This window comes from Panthera tigris, chromosome E2 (assembly GCF_018350195.1).
Source record: "Panthera tigris isolate Pti1 chromosome E2, P.tigris_Pti1_mat1.1, whole genome shotgun sequence".
In the NCBI taxonomy this organism is placed as follows: Eukaryota; Metazoa; Chordata; class Mammalia; order Carnivora; family Felidae; genus Panthera; species Panthera tigris.
The window spans coordinates 13,039,181-13,058,688 of NC_056674.1; the positions used below are offsets into that span (position 1 = coordinate 13,039,181).

General features: G+C 62.8%; 1 protein-coding gene across 2 annotated transcripts; it reads right to left on the reverse strand.

Moving 5' to 3' along the window:
* Nucleotides 1–42: 42 nt before the first annotated feature.
* Nucleotides 43–18,975, reverse strand: ERFL (ETS repressor factor like). 2 transcript variants are annotated; one of them, XM_042968514.1, is made up of 5 exons: nucleotides 18,897–18,975; nucleotides 5,362–5,441; nucleotides 2,250–2,484; nucleotides 1,714–1,909; nucleotides 43–1,595 (listed from the first exon to the last, which is right to left on the reverse strand). In XM_042968514.1, exons 2-5 carry the CDS (start codon nucleotides 5,426–5,428, stop codon nucleotides 657–659), a joined length of 1,437 nt encoding a protein of 478 aa, XP_042824448.1. In that variant the 5' UTR covers nucleotides 5,429–5,441; nucleotides 18,897–18,975; the 3' UTR covers nucleotides 43–656. The 2 variants fall into 2 exon arrangements, with proteins under 2 accessions (XP_042824448.1, XP_042824449.1); XM_042968515.1 differs by lacking the exon at nucleotides 18,897–18,975 and having other exon boundaries at nucleotides 43–1,105; nucleotides 1,478–1,595; nucleotides 5,362–5,699.
* Between the last annotated feature and the right edge of the window lie 533 nt (nucleotides 18,976–19,508).

The following is a 19,508-nucleotide window of genomic DNA, read 5'->3' on the forward strand; positions in this document are numbered from 1 at the left end:
GACCCTCCTGGGTTGTCTGACATCCCCTTCTTCTCCAGTTCTTCATTGATTCCTGTGCTTTAACAGAGACTCCCAAGGCCACTCCTCCCACACCCTGAGCCCCCGCCGTCACCCATGACACTGGGCTCCCCCACATCTCACACTCCTTTCCGTTCTTTATTTTTGTAGTAAACTCTCTGGAGGTGGCTGTTGGGGGTTGTGGGGAGGGGGCCCTCCTGGGCAGGGGCTGGGGGCGGGGTTATTGCTCTGAGCTCCCTGTCCCCAGGGGGCCTGTGTGGGGAGGGTGTCAGGACTGGGGCTGGCACAAGAGCAGACATGGCCGAACAAACACGCAGGTCACAGCACAGGGGTGGGTGGGCAGGAGAGGCTGGGCACCATATTGCACTTTCAGAGTGGGGCCAGGCGGGGAGCCCCCTCAAACCGGAGCCTGGGAAAGAGGCTGGAGACCACTGTGTCCCCTCCCCCTCTGAAGGGGGAGGTGAGACCCCAACCCAGGGTTAGGAAAGAAGGTGGGTGACCATGTGGCCGGTCCTAGGAGGGGCCGAGGGCAGGGCCTTGGCCTTGGGCAGGACATGGAGGGCACACTGGACCAGGGCAGAGGCTGCCCCCCCCCCCCCGAGCCCCCACCCTGGCAGAATCCTTTACCCCACAATGGTTCAGCTGCCGATCCCCCCTTTGCTCGCCTTGGCCTTGGGGGGCACAGGGAGGCCCTCGTCGCCCTCGCTGTCAGAGCTGCAGCCGCTGACATCAGTGATCTCCAGCTCCGAGTCGCTGTCCTCCTTCCCACCCAGTGCAGCCTCTGGACCCCCAGCTCCGGGCAGTGCCAGGCGAGGGGTGGCTGCCAGGCCCGAGGGGCGCTCAGGGCCCAGGCCCTCCCCCGTCGCAGCCAGCAGGGGTGAAGCTGCGGGGCCTCCCCCTGCCCCTGCTGAGGGCAGGTGGCCCAGGGGACCGGCCAGAGGGTTGGGGTAGAAGTGTGGGGGGTAGAGAGAGGGGGGCAGCTTGGGGAAGGGGCCGGTGAGGTACGGGTTAAAGTTCCAGGGGTACTCTGGGAAGGCGCGGCCATAAGGACCCAGCAGGCCAGGGGGCTTGGAATAGCCGGTGGCACCTGGTGAGTACAGGGGACAGAGGATCAGGCCGGGCACACCTCCACTGCCGGGGCTGCCTGCAGTGTTCCACCCAGTTCTCCCCCTCTCTCCCACGTGACATCTGCCGCCCCCTACCCTGTGGTTGCCCCCAGCTCTCCCCGGGTCTCCCCATTCCTTTGGCGCCCTAAAAGCCCTTCTCCCAGGCTGCTCCCTCTCTAGTTTCCCTCCTCCCTGCCTTCCACGAATCCTCCTGTGGCTTTTAAAACGTGCACACACACAACCTCGCCCCGGGCCTCCTTCCTGCATCCTGTCTCTCCCCATCTTTGCCCATCCTTTCCCCTCAAACACGTGCAGCATCCCCCCACCCTCCCCCAGCACCCTCAGGCTCTTACCGGAGCCCAGAAACGGGAAAGGGCTGTCCAGACGCAGTTTGTCTGTCTCAGGGGTGAACAGGGGCGCCCGGGCCCCTGGCTCTCCCAGGCGAGGGGCAGAGAACAGGGTCTGCAAGGTCTAGAGGGGGAGGGGGGAGGCAGCACCGCTCAGAGTGGCTGCCCCGTCCCCAGGGGTTGATGGCTGGCGAGGGGGGCACCAGACACCCAGTGCTGGGACCTCAGTGTCCCTAACTCACCTCAGGGGTAAGGGGAGGAGCATCTGGCCCAGGGGTCCCCCCAAAGGGACCAGGGGTCAGCAAGAGTGGGGAGCCCGTGGTGGCTGCTGCCACATCCAACAGCGGGTAGTTGACCAGCACGACTTTGCTGAAGTTGAACTTGTAGGTGAACCTCTTCCCTTTGGTCTTGTGGAGAATCCGCTTGTTGTAGTAGTAGCTAGAGAGAGAATGAGGGAATGCTGGGCAGGGCCCCGAACTCACGTTCTGTGCCAGGCACGGTGCACAGAGCACTGTAGTTTGGGGGAACGGAGGCTCACAGAAGTCCCTTCAGCAAGGTCACAAGGCAAGGAAAGGGTGAAGCAGGCTGGGACGCTGGCTTCCGGCCTTCCTCCTTGCTTCCCGTCCGCTCACAAGTAGTCACGGTAGCTACTGCGCGCTGGGATCCGAGGGACTCTGTCCCAGGAGACTGAGGGCAAGCCCCAGGGGGTGGGGGTCGAGAGGGACAGGGAGGGGAGAAGGGGCAAGGTGCCAGCCGGCCTCTCCCCACCCCTCCTCACCGCAGGGCCCGGCTCAGCTTGTCATAATTCATGTGGGGCTTGCACTTGCGGATGCCCCAGAGCCGAGCCACCTCGTCAGGGTCCTTGATGACGAATTCCCCGTAGTCCCCCTGCCAGGCGATGACACCCTGGTATTCCTCCTTCTGCAGCAGCTCCAGGATGAAGTGCCACAGCTGGATCTGCCTCGAGCCAGGGGACGACTCCGGCTTGTAGGCCCAATCTGGGAAGGCAAACCCTGGGGACAGGAGGCAGGGGAGTGGCCCCGGGTCAGGACACCGAGGCCAGGGCTCCCGGTCCTACTTGGACTCCGGAACCGAGAGGCATCCGGTCTTCCCCCGACTCCCAGCCTCTGATGAACAGCTAGCTACCCACCCCTTGATGTCTTTAGGGACCCAATTCCTACTCTCTACCCCAGCTGGTGTCTAGTCCCCCATCTGGCCAAAGAGGCAAGAACTCCGTTGTCCGGGGACCCCGGGGTGGCACCTCCGGCCTCATCCTCGACCTTGGCACAAGTCTGCCAGGTTCAGCGCCCCCGGGGTGGAGGTGGGAGGGATCAGTTTCCTGCGGCCTCAAACCGTGGGGAGGAAATGGAGGGGGCAGCTTGCAGGGGAAGGGCACCCCCGACACGGGGACAGCCCTCCTCCCGCTGCCCCCTCCAGCCCTGCCCTGAGAAGCCCCCGGTCGCTCCTGCTCTCTGGAACACCCCTGACCCCTTGCTGCATGGCCCCTCCCTGTCCCTTGCCCCCTGCTCCATCTCTCCCTGAAGCCCTCCGCTGACCCCACCCTGGGGCGGCCAGGCCCGTGTGCCCGTGTGTCTTTGCACCGGTCCGTGTACTTATACTCTCACGTGCCACATCCCCTCCCACACCTGGCTCTGTCGGTCCTAGAGCGGTGTGCATAAGCGTAAACCTGCAGCACGCACACAGCCGTCCCCTCACGCTCCAGGGATGCCCAGCTACACCGTGGGACACAGGCGGCCCCGAGGGCGGCGCTCCTGCTGGGGCACGACACCTCGCCCACGACGTGCCACCACGGCGGACACACCAGATACCCGGCATCACACGTCCGTCCCAACACACAATCGTACATCTCTGGCCCCTCGGAACCAAGACCCACAACAACGCAGCCATGACGGGAGACGCACAGGACGCCAAAGGCCCAAATCACACACAGTGTGGCAGAACTGGCGGGTGCGGCATCGGGACGCGGGTGTCAGCCTGACAGGCGCACGCGGGCTGAGACCACGCCTGCAGAACGGCCTCCCAAACCCATGAGACGCAGGCACCTGCGCTCTGTAACACCCACGGCTCGCCCCTCGGCACACGCTTCACACACACGAGTGGCCTGCACCCTACTGTCCAAATGTGCCGAATAAGCCGGATGGAAAGGGGAGGGTCTCTCGCCCACCCCTGAATCTCCCCTCCCAGCCACAAGGCCCCGGGCCCACTTCTGTGCTCAGTCCTGGGCCACATCCTCTGTCCTCCTTCCCTCCTCAGAGACCCCGGGACCCAGGCCTGAGAACAGCAGGCAGGATCAGCCTACAAAGAACCAAGGTTGGGGAGGAAGACAACGCTAAGCTACCTACTTGCTGTGTGGCCCCAGGGTAGGTCCTTGCCCTCTCTGGCTTAATAGAATTTCAGCGGTAGGAGGCAAGGAGCAGCGGGGTCCCACCCAGGCTGCCTGGTGCTGGTGCGTGAGAATCGGTGCTAATGCCTTTCCGCCGAGGGCTCAGGAGGCCAGGCGGTTTCCTCCCCGAAGGGAGAATTTTTCTCTCAACCCCATTCTGGGTCTTTCTTACTTCGGGTGATGGGGCTCAATCAGCTCGTGAGCTCCGGCCCATTCCACACCCGCTACTGCATCTCACACACACACACACACACACACACGCGCGCGCGCGCGCGCGCGCGCACACGCGACCCCGAGAGAACAGTGCACAACTGCCCCACACCTGCAGATACACGACCCAGTCCGGAACCACCACGTGCCCTCAAACACATTTCCTCAGACGGACTGGATCTGCCGGGACCCACAACGCACAACTAGAGAGGACCCGCAACTTCAGCCCGCAGACACACTGTGACAGACCGCCCCCCCCCCCAAGTTCAGTCACAGTGACCCACGGATGCAAGGACCCCTCCCCCCACCGCGCACACACCGACACAGAGGCCTGGGGGGCACCCACCCGCCCACGCAGCCCGAAGTGCACCGAGACCTCCGTCCCGGACCATGACATGCACCGGGAAGTAATGGTCGAGAGCTCCTCACCCCCAAGGCAGGTACGTGCTTGACAAGCCCACAGACACCCCCAATCCTAAAACGCAGACATGCTCTGCCCGATGTCCCGAAGAAACCCCCCACTCAGCCCAGACACGCTCAGGTAGGGGTGTGTGTGTGTGTGTGTGTGTGTGTGTGCACGCGCACGAGCAGGCTCGCCAGCTCACACAAAGACAGACGTTGCACATACACCCTCCCAGTGCGACCACTTCTTCCAGAAGCACTGACGTGTGACGCAAGGACACACTCCGAGCCCCCAAACTAGCAGGCACAGAGTCCCAGTCTACACGCGCGCACACACGCATTCCCCATCTGTGGGGCGTGTGACTTGGGCTTAAATGCGCGTCCAAGCCGGTCTTACTGTCCACATCCCCAGCTCTGAGTGTCCGCTTCTGAGCAGGCCGTCCTCTGTCCCAGGGCTCCGGCTGGCTGGACCGTGCTCCATGTCCCCCTGGCCAGGCGGCCCCTGTCCGTTTGCACACCCGCGCCTGGCCTGGTGCCCCCTCTGGTCCCCGCCCTGCTCCATCACTGCCCGGGCGTCTCCAGTACCTGCCTCTCTGCCCAAGGTCCCGGGTGGGAGCAGGCCGAGACCCCAGCACCTCGGATCCCAGGAGCCTACCCCTCTCGGACCCCAGCACCTCCCCTACCCTCCAAAGACCCTCACGTCCCAGTAGGCAGGTGGCAGGGACATCTGGCTGTGAAGTTTTTAGCCAAGTTTCTCATTAGGGGGTTGCCTTCAGGGGACCGTGACAGACCCGGACAGAGGAGGGAGGACAGGAAGAGGTGCAGAAAGGAGGAGCCAGCTGGCTGGGAGGGGCAGGAGGTCCGGGCCAGTTACCGGGGGTCCAGAGAGCCGGCAGGGCGGGCGGGGCGAAGAGAAGGTCGGAGACGCAGCTACAGTCCATGGTGGAGCCAGCCCTGCAGAGAGGCCGGGACAGACACACGGGGACAGGCGGGGACAGGCAGGAGAGACAGACAGGGGTCAGTGGGGCGGGCGCTCCCCACGGGCCCTCCCGGCCCGCCACCCGCCACCCTCTCCACCCACGTCCCACGGACCCTGCCTCCCAGCCTCTCCTCCCGCAGCCTCGCCCTCACCCTGTGCCTCAGTCACTACCCACGTCGCCCCCAGCCTCCCTCCGCGCTGCTCCCACTCGCTGGCTCACTCACACTCGCTGGCTGGCCACGCCACCCGCCCGCCCCGCAACAGCTTTGCCGCCGCCGCCGCCGCCGCCGCCTCTCCGGCCGGCTCGTGCCTGACCTCTCATCCGTCTCAGCGTCTCTGGTCTCTGTCTATCTGGCCGCCCCAGATTTGTCTCGCTCTGAACCTCGCCCCCACCCCCTGGCCCGCCCAGTGGACCCCCCTCCCCCCGGGGTTGGCTCATCTAGCTCCCAAGCAGTCCCCAGCTTTCACCCGCCGGCCCAGAGAGCCCCCCCCCCCCGCAGAACAGACCCCAGCACCCTGAAGGAGGGATCCCACAGATGCGCACCCCTGACCTCAGACCCCTACCACTAGCACCTGCCTCCCCCAACCTGGACAGCCCCCTCAGACACCCCTTCCCCTTAGATCTGCCTCCCCCACCCCACAGCCCCCCTCAGATCCCCTTCCCCGGACAGCCCCCCCAGACACCCCTTCCCCTTAGATCTGCCTCCCCTCACCCCACAGCCCCGCCAGACACCCCTTCCCCTTAGATCTGCCTCCCCCACCCCACAGCCCCCCCTCAGATCCCCTTCCCCGGACAGCCCCCCCAGACACCCCTTCCCCTTAGATCTGCCTCCCCTCACCCCACAGCCCCGCCAGACACCCCTTCCCCTTAGATCTGCCTCCCCCACCCCACAGCCCCCCCTCAGATCCCCTTCCCCGGACAGCCCCCCCAGACACCCCTTCCCCTTAGATCTGCCTCCCCTCACCCCACAGCCCCCCCAGACACCCCTTCCCCTTAGATCTGCCTCCCCTCACCCCACAGCCCCCCCAGACACCCCTTCCCCTTAGATCTGCCTCCCCTCACCCCACAGCCCCCCCCAGGCACCCCTTCCCCTTAGATCTGCCTCCCCTCACCCCCCAGCCGCCCCCCAGACACCCCTTCCTCTTAGATCTGCGTCCCTCCGGGAGGCCCCCCTCAGATACCCTTCTTCCTCCCATATGCCTCCCCTCGAAAGAACCCCCTTAGACACTCCTTCCCCTAAGATCTGCCTCTCCCAAACAGCACCCCTCAGATACCACTTCCTCCATGGATATGCCTCCCCCCTCAGACACCTGTGCTCCTATCTGCCTCCTCCCTCAGACATATTTTCCCCCTTAAATATGCCTCCTCTTTCAGACACCCCTTCATCCTTGGACATGCCTCCCCTCTCAGGTCCTCTCTCTCAGACCCCCTTACTCCCTCAGATACCCCTCTCCTCAAATACCCCCCTCCCCCCTCCTCACCCGTCTCTCAGAACCTTTACCCTTCTGACAGCCTCTCCCCCGCGGATACCCCACTACACAGACACCCCCACGCGCCCCCAGACCCTTGGACATCTGTTCCTCTCAGACACCCAGCCCTCGGGCACATCCTCCCCCTTAGATACTTTTCGGCCCCTCACCGCTCCTCCCTTTGAGACCCCACCTTTCAGAGAGAGCACTTTTCTCAGACCTCCTCGTTCAGACACCCCCCTCAAATACCCCACCCCCACGACGTGCTCTTATAAGACAGCCTTCCCGCAGACACCGCTCTCCCCAAAGACCCCGCACGGCCGCTCTGCTCCCCACAAGCCCCACCTCACCCCTTGGACGGCAGACAAGAGTTGGCAGATGGCCCATTCCCTCCAGACCTGCCGGGTCCCCACGGGCACCCAGGCGGCCCCCCCGCCACCCGGTGTCCACTGCGTCTCTCCCACACAGTCCTCTCCATCACTCAGGCCCCCGGCCACCTCAACTGCCTCTTCAGGGTCCCCCCTTCCTGCGGCCACTTTGCCCCCACACCCCCATGTCCCCTGTCTCCCATCCAATCTCCCCAACTTTCTCTGTTGCTCTCCCTCCCTGTCTCTTCCCCCCCGTCCCCCCTCCCACACTCTTCTCTCTCTCTCTCCCCTTCTCTGTCTCCTCCTCATCTCTTTTCCTTTTTTTCATCTCTCTTCTCTCTTTCCTTGTCTTCCTCAACCCAGGGGGTCTCCTCCCATCCTTTCCCACCCCCTCTCCCCAACCCCTGTGCCCCCCCCCAACCTCCCTCGGGTCTCTCCCATCTCTGGCTTCCCCGCACCCCATCCCCTCCGTCCCTTCTTCCCCCGGCTCTCCCCTCTCCCCAGCTGTGCCACCACCCCGGCTCGGCCCCCAGCCCGTCCCGCCTCAGTCTCCCCATCTCCCTCCCGGCTCCGGCTCCGCACCTCGCCGGCCACCTCTCTCCCACCTCCCGCTCGCTCTGCCTCTCCGGGTCCCCCTCCCTCCTGCCTCCGCCCCCGCCCCCACCCCCACTGGCCCCTCTCATTTCCGTGTTGGTTTTGATTTCTCTTCCCGACGCTTTCAACTCCCCGCCGCCTCCTCCGGACACGTTATAACGAGGAGCCGTGGGATCGGCGCTCCGGGCCCTGCTCCCACGCTCCCCCCCCCCGCATCTCTCACGCGTCTCTGCCGTCTCGCCATCTCTGCCTGCCCCTTCTCTGTCCCCGTCTCTGTCCGGTCAGGCCCACAGGGACTGGGTCCCTGCCCTGACTGACAGGGTCCACAGCACCACGTCTCAGGGTCCCCGTGTCTCTCTCTGGGTCCCCACGTCTCTCCACGTCTCTCCTCCCCACGTCCTTGTCTCTCCGTCTCTGTCTCTGTCTCCATCTCTGTCTCCGCATCTCTGTTTCCGTCCCACTGTCCGTCTCTTGGGGTCCCTTTGATCTCGCCCTGCCCCTGGCGCCCCCCTGGCCCCATTGATCGCCGATCGACCGGTGGAAGGAGCGGGGCCTGCGGGGCTGGGGCTGCGGGGCCAGGCAGGGGCCCGGTTAGGACGCTGGACAGACGGACAGCCGGCCCCAGACCCGGTAGCTGTGGAGGGGGAGCCGCTGCAAACCCCCGCCCCGCCCCGCCGGTCCGCGCCGTGCGGATGGGGACCCCGGGCCAGCTTTAATTTTTAATTTTATTTTGCTTCCTCCACCCCCCCCCCGCCGCCCCCCATCTCCACCGCCTGCAGCCACGGCACTGAATGTGTGTGTGCTTGTGCGTGTGCGTGCAGCAGTGTGGGGAGAGGGGCTGGGCAGGCAAGACGCTGCCTCTCCCCTCCTCGCCAAGCAGTCACACAGACCCACAATCCGGCCCAAGCACACTTCACACAGACCCACACGGCACCCTCGGCACCACCCCCCCCACCCGTGTCATACGCAACACACAGACACGCAGGTCAAAACAGCCACACGCCCCGTGACCGACACACACACACACACACACACACACACACACACACACCACGACGCTCACAGATATTCACAGAGGAACACACGGTTGTCTAGGGATACACACACCACCTTGATCCCACCCGGAAGTGGAGACACACAACCGTGGACAGAAACACACACTGACACAATCACACACAGACACGCGGACCTACGAGCGCACACCGACACGGCGCCACACCCACCCGGACACACACACCAGCACAGCCAACCGGGGACACAGGGGACACACACGAGGGACGCAACAGCTGCACACGGTGCCACATGCACCAGCACCAGAGACCCTGCATCACACACACGGCGACACAGACGCACACGCGGCACCGATACAGCCACCACGAGACCGCACGCACGCACACGCGCGCGCACACACACACACGCACACGGACCAGCCCGCCCAGCAGCACGCTCACACCCAGAGGCCAAGTGGGTGACGGGCTGTGTCGCGGCAAGGCGGGCACTCGGAGGTCAAGCCGCCGTCTGTCCGACTGTCTGTCCACCCGCCCCCCCGCACTTCTCCAGCGCGTGTCTGCGTGTATAAAGCGGGCACCGTCTCAGGCCTACGTCTGCCTCTGTCTCTCTAGAGATGGGGCTCCCGGCCTCAGGCCCACGGGCTGGCGGGGTCCGTCTCACAGAGGTCTTTGTTGTTCCATCCCTCTCTCCGCCTGGAGCTCCAAGACTCTCAGGGTCTGTGTTTCTTGTCTCTGTCTTAGGGCGTCTCTGTCTCTCCCTGTCTCTGGGCGTCTCTGTCTCTCCACATCTCTCCTCGCCTCTGGTCTCCTCACCCCCCCCCCCAGCACCCCGGCCCCCCGGGCTGGGGTTTAACCAGTTGTTTTGATTTCTCTAAGCTGCTCCGGCCGCCTCGGGAGCCGCCTCGGGCCTCACCCCCCCCCCCAGCCCCTTCATCCCTCACCCAGCACCCCCTCCCCTTAACACAATCTGCACAAGTGGAATGAAAATTGATTTTTTTTTTAAATTTCATATCTTCTCCGGGGCTCTGTCTAAAGAGGAGAGAGACGCGGCCCAAGACCCTTCTCCCGCTGCCGCCCCCGCACGCACACACACACCAACAGGCACACACCTCACACCTAGACACACACGCGTATACACCCTGACCCTCCGTCTGCACCCGCGCCGGGGACACGCCCCTCCCTAGGCCACACACCCACGCAGGACACATCTGTGCACACGGCGGACACACAGCAGACTCTCGCACCACCCTCTCCAGGCCCCCACCGGTAGGCACGCGTCGCACACCGTGCGCCCTGTCCCCTCCGGCCGCACACGGCCCAGCCGCCCGCTGTCGCACGCTACCTGCGCACGTGCTCGCACACGCGCCTGCCCACATCTGTGTGCACACGGGCCCGAAGGCGGTCTCACCGCAGGCACCAAGGGGGCCTCTGCGGCTGTCCCGAGGAGGACTGGGCCAGGAAGGGGACGGGGGCTTTCCTGCCTGGACTTGCCCACCCCCCCTACCCCCAAGGTCACCCCCACTCCCACCCCTGCCTGATTAACCAAATGCTTCAGCCTGCCCTCGAGCGAGGGCGTCTCTGCGTCTGGGGTGCGTGAGCGCACGTGTACGTACGTTCACACACAAACACACCGCTCGCTGCTTCTCTCCAGGCCACACGCCGTCATCCCCACAACAGGCTGGCTCATCTGAGAGCTAGCGCATCTCCACACGGGCACACGAAACGCGCAGGGACAGACGGGGCGCCTGAGCGGCTCGGTCGGTTAAGCATCTGACTTTGGCTCAGGTCATGATCTCACGGTCTGTGGGTTCAAGCCCCGTGTCGGGCTCTGTGCTGACAGCTCAGAGCCTGGAGCCTGCTTTGGATTCAGTGTCTCCCTCTCTCATGATGCCTCTCCCCTGCTTGCACTCTGTCTCTCTGTCTTTCAAAAATAAATATCCAAAAAAAAAAAAATAAAAGTTTAAAAAAACCCCAAAAACGCAGGGACAGAAGCACACAGGCCCCCATGACAGAGACCCACGGAATACACGCGACACACACAGGGCAGCGCGGAACACACGTCTGTGCCCGCGCGTCATCACACACACACACGGCCTCACGCGTGCTGGGGCGTCAGCTCCCACGTGGAGAGCACACGCAGACACACAACCACAAGTGCACAGGGCCTTCAACACTCTTCGGGGCACACGCAGGATCGTTTCACGTCCAGCCTCGACTCGGACACAATCCCACAGGCTCGGAGACACGACGGCACCTCCTTAACACAAAACGTACCGCCACCCAGGCTCACATGGCTGGTTTTGACGCGGGTGGGGGTGGGGGGGGGGCGAGCAGGAGCTGTGACCACAGCCCACAGCTGCTCCTTCACGGTGTCCCACGCCTACACTCGCCAGCCCGGCTCCTGGGGTGGTGCCCGCTCGCCCCCCCCACCCCCACGCCTCCCTTGGACTAAGCCTTCTGGTCTCCTCGCCTGCAGCGGCGTGGGCCGTCCCGGTCACTGAGACAGGCCAGCAGACTTGGAAAGTCCAGACTCCGCACAACTCCAGAACCGTGGGCAGTCACACCAGATGCCCGCAGAGGAGCGTCACACGCACAAGGCACGCACAGGCTCACAGACACGGCTCAGACGGCGTCTCCCAGCCCCCACGGGCTCACGCTCCCATGCTTAGTCCCCGCTGCCCTGGAACGCACAGGTCTCCGCAGGTCACGTCTGCACGTGCTGCAACACAAGTCACAGCCACATGAACCGTCAAGCCCGCCCCCACCCCCCCCCGCAGTGTCACACACACACAGAGTTACAGTAGCTTGCGTGTGTGCACACACACATGCACACACACCGGACTCTCTGTGTGAGACAGGAGGACGGGCGGGCAGACAGACGAGGCACCGGCCTCCCGGCCCGGAGAAGGTGTGTCTGAGATGCGATTTGGGGAAGGCGAGAGGCACCAAGCCATGGCAGCACCAGAGACCTCACACCCACCCTCACCCCCTCTCTCCCTCTCGCTGGTGTCTCTGGGTCTATCTCTCTGTCTCCATCTCTCTCGCTCCCTGAGTCCCAGTCTCTGCACGAACATCCCTGGGGCTGTGGCCAGCACGCGGAACCGTGTCAGTTGGGGGGGGGGAGCGTCCCCGGGGAGGTGGGAGCCGCAGTGCCACGCACCCCGCCTACCAAACAGCACTGGGGGAGGGGAGGGGAGGGCGGGAGGCGCCACCGCGGATGTGGACCCAGAGCTCAGGCTGCTTCCCTACCCCCTGCCTTCCCCTTCAGAGACCCCAAGAGATGGAGGAAGCGTGGGGGGCGGGTAGAGGGAGGGAGGAGACACCCAGAGAGGGAGGGTGGGGGACAGAGACAAGCAGAAAGCAACACCTACCGGGAGACAGAGGGGGACAGAAGGGGACGAGTTAGGGAAACCTGGAAAAGGGGAGTGAGTCAGAGCCGCTTGGACAAAGTGAATTAGGGAGACAGAGGTCGGGAAGAGAGCTGTTCCAAGGAGGGACCCCGTCAGGGAGAAAGGAGAGGAGGGGCAGAGATGCGGAAAATTGAGGGATTAGGACGGAGGCAAAGGAGTGGGCAAGGAGGGCAGAGGCTGTAGGGGCTACAGGGGCAGAGGAGGCGGGAGCAAGGGGAAGGCACAAGTGTGGGCTCATGGCCAGCACAATGCCCAGCTGTGGTCTTTGGGGGGGGTGTCAGTGTCCCCGGGGGCTGACCCAGCTCCTGGCTACCACCCCAACTCCAAAAACCACCCTGCCCCTCCTCCTCACCTCCACCTGGCCAGGTCACACCTCCTGCCTCATCCTGAACCCCAACCTCTTCCCTAGACTCCTCAGTTCCAGCTCCCTCCCCTGTCTCATCCCTACACCCCAGCACCACCCTCCCCCGCCCCCCCCCCCCCCCCCCCCCCGCCAACTGCCTTGTATCAGAGACAGTGACAGAGGTGCAGGGGCAAGGACTGTGATCTGGCAGTGCCGGAGGGGTGGAGGAACAGAAAGCTGAAGGCAAGTGTAGCCAGCTAATCCCTGTGGCCGAAGTCCAAGAGGGCCCCTCTGGACCGTGATGGCCAAGAGGCAGGGGCGGGGGCACCCTGTGTCCTGTTCATGGGGCTTGGCACCAAGTATGTGCTCAGGAAACGGGGCTTAAGTGAAACTCATATTAAAAGGAGGCAGAGAAACAGAGGGACAGACAGGGAGTCAAAGGGACAGAAAGCCAGAGACCAAGGGGCAGTGATGAAGGTGGTAAAGCGAGACGTGGGGTCAGGGGCACAGAGAGGGGGGTGGACAGGAAGACTGAGGGATGAAGCAGGGGGACAGACAGATGGGGGACTGAGACACAAGAACAGGGGGACAGAGAAACAGATGAGGAACAAAAATGGGGGAGGAGTGAGTGACTGAGGGTCAGAGAAAATGAGGAACAGATAAATGGGGTCAAAGACCCAGGAAGGCAAACATAGAGGCAAAAAGGGAAGAGAGGCACAGGGGGACAGGCAACCAGGAAACAGAGGGCAGGGCCCCAGAGCCTGGGGCCAAGTGCAGGTCCTGGGCCCATGGGAGCTGGGTGCCTGGACTGCAGGGGATCCCACGAGGGCCAGAGAAGGGCCGGGGTCCGGCCAGGCTGGGGGAGGCTCGGGGCTCCAGGGGCATCGCACGGTGCTAATTCAGCTCCATCGATCAGACGGGATGAGAGCAATAAATTATTGTGACAAGATGCAATCCTGGCCCGCGCACTGCCGCCGAGGCGGATCGATCCCTGTCCCCAGCCCCACACCGGGTCCCATGCCCAAGCCCTGGCCCGGACGCCTCTGCCCATCTCTCTCTCCGTTCCCCCACCACACATACTCCCACCAACACCAGCAGCCCTTGGGAAGAGATGGGAGCAGAGAGGAAGCCACGGAGGGAAGATCAGCCCCCATCTGGCCCAGGTCCTCTTGCCTCCCTCACCACCCCATCCTCACCACACGACCTGGGAGGTAGCAAGTGCCGTGATGCCCATTTCACAGATGCGGAAACTGAGGCTCAGATAGGAAAAGTAACTTGGCCAGAGTCCCACAAGAGTGAGTGGGGAGGCCTGGACTCAAACGTGGGTCAGGACTTCAAGCCCCCAAAACCTGTACTTTTGGAGGAGAGAACAAAGGAGAGGGAAAGAAGAGGTGGGAGGAGACAGAGAATGAGAAAGAGACAGAGAATGCAGGACACAGAGAACAAGAATCAGACCCTATAAAGAGAGAAGATACAGAGATACAGAGACAGACGGAGGTGGAGAAACACCGCGAACAAAGAGACAGGGAGGGAGGAAGAGAGAGACAGAGATACACAGAGAGACAGAGACTCAGATTCGGGAGACAGAGATGGAGTAGAGGAAGCACACAGAGGGAGGGCGGGCAGAGAGGCACCAGGCTGGGGAAGCCGGGTGTGCAGAGATGGGTAGTTCTGCAGGGCAAGGGGTGTCTGAGGAGACAGGAGCGTGTTGGGAGGAGCTGGGCTGGCTCCGGGCAGCTTGGACGGTGGGAGGGAGTGAGGATGTGAGTGACCAGCTCGGCCCCGGGGAGTGGGTGTCCAAGAGACAGGTGTACGAGCAGGGAGATGGGACACGACTGATGGCAGGAGTGGGGGGCGAACACGAGGCTGGGGAGCAGGAGGGCTGCTGGGTCATGGAGGAACAAGTGTTGCCAAAGTGACAGGGCGGACAGGTGCCTCTGTGGAGGAAGCAGGTCACCTGATAGGCAGGTGGGAGAGGTAAGGACACCTGGATGACTGAAGTCAGATGGCCTCCAAGAATGCCAGTTTCTGAGACCTCAGAGAAACGACTCCGTTTCTCGGGGCTCAGTTTCCTTCTCCGTAAATTGGGGATAAGAATAAGGACCTGCCTCCCCGGGGGCCTCGTGAGGAGGAAACGAGACCGTGGTTCGAAAGAACTGAGAACACTGCCAGTCACCGAGACAGGCTGAATAAGCCTGAATAAGTGGCTGGCTGGGGCTCCTGGCTGCCTCAGTCAGCAGAGCGTGCAAGTCTTGATCTCAGGGTTGTGGGTTCGAGCCCCGTGTTGGGTGCAGAGATTAAAATCTAAAACAAAACCAAAACGCAAAGAAACCGGGCAGGGGCTGGGAACATGTTCCGAGTAGGCAGGTGCTACTCAAGGAGCCGTCCGCGGGCCAGGAGCACCTGGAGCTTGCTAGAAATGCAGTCTCAGGCTCCACCCCAGACCTGCCACACCAGGGTCTCTGGGGCGAGGCCCGGAGCGGTATGTGCCAGCGGCCCCTCCACGAGTTTCCCCTGCACACTGAAGTCAGAGAGCCTCTGGCTTAAGGGAGTCTGTACGATGCAGAGGGCAGGTGTGGGGACCCCTGGGAACAGTGTTATGTGGTCAGCAAATGCTACAGGTGTTACTTAAGCTCATCAAGGAAGGTGTTCCCTGGGGGGCTAGATGGCTGGTGACATGTCCTGTGAAAAGGGACAGGTATCTCCAGAGGGGAGCAGGCTGGAGACAGGTGTGAGGGATCTGAAGGTTAGGCTCTCAAGGTGTCGGGGTGGGATGGGGGTGGGGGGGTGACAGGCCGCATGAGCAGGTAGTGAAGACGAGCACAGCCGAGACAAGGCGGCTGAGAGGTGTTGGGGTATGTACCCAATGTCTGTAAAAGTCGTGAAGGGGGGTGGCCTGGCTGGCTCAGTCGGCACAGCATAAGACTCTTGATCTCAAGGTCATGAGTTCAAGCCCCACACTGGGCATGGAGCTTACTTAAAAAAAATTTTTTTTTTTTTTTTTTAAAGAAAAAGCAGGGCGCTTGGGTGGCTCAGTCAGTTAAGCGTCCAACTTCGGCTCAGGTCATGATCTCACGGTTCGTGAGTTCGAGCCCCGCGTCGGGCTCTGTGCTGACCGCTCAGAGCCCGGAGCCTGTTTCGGATTCTGTGTCTCCCGCTCTCTCTGCCCCTCCCCCACTCATGCTCGGTCTCTCTCAAAAATAAATAAAATGTTTATTTAAATAAAAAAAGAATAAAAAAAGAAAAAGCTGTGAGGGGACAAGAGCTACGTGGACGTCAGTGAGAGGGAAGGAGAGAAGGGGACTCGAAGCTGGTTCACGTCTGTGGGGCAACAGTGTGGCCAGGAGCAGGCATTCCCTTTGTGGACAGGCTGGGGATGCCAGGGGTATGGCAGAGACCCACTTGAAGAGATGAAAAGCAGAGAGAGATCAGGGAGGCGACAGGTGCGGAAGCCTCGGTACGTGTTTGCTGCAGGAGTGAGTGGACAGGACATTGGAGCCGGTGATGCTCTGGCAGACAGGTGAGAAAGGGGCAGGTATGGAGAGACGCTGGGGTGACCTCGTGCAGCAAGGAAGGGGGGATGTGGGAAACATGGGGAATTAGTTCTGTGGGAGAAGAAAAGAAGTAGGTAGTGCCTGAGGGACGGTGTGGGGCAACAGGTAGCTGCCTGAGGCCAAGGTCAGATTCCCCGTCCAAACCTGTGTACGAATAAGGTGGTGGTGTGAGAGACAAAAGAGAAGCAGAGACAGAGAGATAGAAGGAGCCAGATACAACGTGAGCAGCTCAAGGGTGGAGGGGGGAGGGGTGACTTTCAGGACAAGGGCTCTAGGAGACATCATGGCGGGGGGGGGGGGGGGGCGGGGGGGGAGGCACACGAGGAAGGGTGCCCAGGGCCCACTGCACGTGTGAGCGATCAAGCCGTGCCGATTAGGAGACAGGTGCGGGTAGGTGGGTGCACCTGCCGTCTGGGGTGAGTCACCTGAACTGACAAGTGGAAAAGACAGCGGGAAGTAGGTATCTTTGGGCCAAAGGATGGGAGACGGAGTGTGGGGGCGGTAGGTGCAGGCAGGGAGCGTGGTGGGAAGCAGGTGTGTTCTCGGGTGACACATGAGTGGGAAGTGCTTCTGGAAGGACAGGTACGAGGGTGGACAAGGTTAGCATTGGAAGGGAGGAGTATGGGACGGGAGAGGTGGGAGGGGGCAGGTTAAGAGGATGAGTGCTTACGTGCGAAGGACGGAGTGTGTGTGTGTGTGTGTGTGTGTGTGTGTGTGTGTGTGTGTGTGTGTGTGTGTGGCGGGGGGCGGAGAGAGAAGATATGGTGGACAGGTACTGTTTGAGACACAGAAGTGAACAGGAATGTGTGAGAAGTGTGTTTAATAAGTGTGTTTAGAGCTTCAGGGAATGGGGGGGTGCAGGTAGGAAAGGGACGATGTGGCATGCGTGGGACAGAGGCAGGGATTCGAACAGAAGGGGCCGATTTTGGAGAACAGGTGTTACCTGGAGAAGCAGGTAAGAGAGAACACGTGTCACCGAGAGATCATAGACATCTGTGGGGCAGGTTGCAAGGGACACGTGTTACCTGTAAAAGCAGGTGACAGGAAATAGGTGACACCTACAGGGACAGATGAAGAGAACAGGTTACCTGCAGGGGACAGGTATAAGAAGACTAATGTTACCTGGAGGTCCAGATGTGGGGAAATGAAGGGGACACGCTAACGTGACGGGTGTGTTGATACACAGGTGTGAGTGAAAGGTGTTACCTGCGGCCACAGGTGCGTGCAGCATGGTTCTTCAGGGTGATTCACTGCCTTGGTTTCACCTCCTTCCCTCTCCTCCCCCCCCCAGGGGCCAGTGCTGGCGCTGGGAACCCTCCCGCGGCTTCGGCCCCTGGCAGGGCGCGCAGTTAGCTCACGCAGTCAGCTCTGGGCTCAGCGAGGCCGGCCGGGCCTGCCGGGCAGCCGGGCTCCTGAGGCTGCTTGGCGATGCGGAGCGCGTCTGGGCCTCGGCGGGCCGGCCGGGCAGGGGGAGCGGGCGGGGGGGCCGTTTAGCCGTGATAGATCCGCGCGCCGCTTGTCTCTTAATCTCCGGAGCGACCGATCGATTCGCTATTTCCCTTTGTTGCCAGAAAATTCGATCCTGGGCCTGGAATTAGGTCCCCGGCTTAATCTGAGCGGAAACCAGCGAGGGGGAGACAGAGACAGAGATGCTGGGAGAGGCAGAGACAGAGAGATAGCAAGAGACAGAGAAAGGCAGAGACAGAGAGACACTGAGAAAGACCTGGGGAGAAAGAGGCACAGAGATTCTGAGATCGTCCGAGAGTTGGACCCAAAGAGGAAGAGAGAGATGCTCCAAAAGACAGAGATAAAGAGTCAGAGACAGATTCTTGGAGTTAGAGGTGGAGCCAGAGATGCTGGAAGAGACAGAGACACAGTAAGGAGAGACCCAGCCACGGAGGAGATGGCAGAGGTGGCCCAGCATGGCCCCGGGACGGTGGTGGAATGACAGACAGCAAAGGCATGCAGCATACTGGCCACCTGTCCCCAGAAGGACACAGTCCCTGGAAGGTCAGGAGCTCCCAGCCCCAAAGTGTGCAGACCCATTTATTGGCCCGGATGACCCCCTTCCACCAAATATCCAGACCCCAAATATCCAGAGCTAAGTGTGCAGACCCTCAGCCTTGAACTCCAGCTCCAAATCCAGACCTCCCAGCACCACCACCCCCCCCCCAGCTAAACCTTCACACTGACCACAGCCCCAAAGGTCCACACCCCATACTGACTCCAGCCTCAAACTGTCAGCTCTCAACCCCAAATAGCCAGTCTCTTGGCTCTGAACCCCCGGGTCCCAAATTTCAAGCCCTCAGTCCTGGTCTCTGAAACCTCCCAGGATTCTAGCCCCGCACGTCCAGAACCCCCTCAGGTGTGCCCGTCGGCCCCGGTTCCCAAATAGACCCCAGTCTCTGCCGGCCCCCATCTCTAGCGCTCTCACGCACTCCTCCGCCCCCCCCCCTCCCGCCTCCGGAGCCCCTGTCCCGTGCGCGCACCTCCAGCCCTTTCCCCCACCACCCCCCCCACCCCCAGAGCTGGGCGCTGCCCCCACCCCCACCCCGGGCCGCCGACCCCTCCCGTCTTCCCCGCCCCGGGCTCGGCGGCCGGGCTCCGACGGTCCCTCGGGAGCACCTCCCGCGCCCCGCCCCCCATCCCCGCCCCCGCGCCGGCCCGCGGCGCTCACTCACTTTCCGGGGTTTGCGCCTCCGCTCCGGTCCGGCGAGAAGTGTTTAAAGTTCGGATCCCGCAGCCATGGCCCCGGCGGCGTCCTGGGGAGCGGGCTCCGGGGCGGGGGGCGGGGCCGGGCGGGGGGCGGGGCCCGGGGGCCCCGGGGGACGGAGCGGGAGCGAGAGTCACTGCGAGACCCGGACGGAGAGACCCGGAGACGGAGGGACAGCCGGGGACACGGAGAGGGGGGCCGAGCAGAGACCGCGAGACGCGGAGAGAGACGCGCGGGAGAGAGGCGCGCCGAGAGCCGGAGACGCGGGCCGCCGGGGACGGGGCGGCGGCGGGGGTGCGGGGGCGCGGGCGGCCGGCCGTCCTCCTGAGCCTCCTGCGCTTCCTCCTCCTCCTCCTCCTCCTTCTCCTCCCTCTGCTCCTCCGCGGCGCGCCGCGCGCCTCCGCCCTCGCGGCCGCCCGGCCGGCTCGGCGCGCAGATATATGGAGGCGGCGGCGGCGGGCGCTGCGGGGGAGGGGGCGGGAGCGCGATCGATGGAATATAATTTTCCTCAAACTCGGAAAATAAAGTTCAGAGCTGATCAAATTTGAAAACAGATGTCGAATCGCGACTCTAAATAAGG

Excerpts from the sequence above, each read along its gene's own strand:
- ERFL (XM_042968514.1), bottom strand. The coding sequence starts at position 5,428 with ATGGACTGTAGCTGCGTCTCCGACCTTCTCTTCGCCCCGCCCGCCCTG. Across the intron at positions 1,910-2,249 it reads AAGCTGAGCCGGGCCCTGCG|CTACTACTACAACAAGCGGA; the intron begins GTGAGGAGGGGT and ends TTCTCTCTCTAG. Across the intron at positions 1,596-1,713 it reads CTCCTCCCCTTACCCCTGAG|ACCTTGCAGACCCTGTTCTC; the intron begins GTGAGTTAGGGA and ends CTCCCCCTCTAG.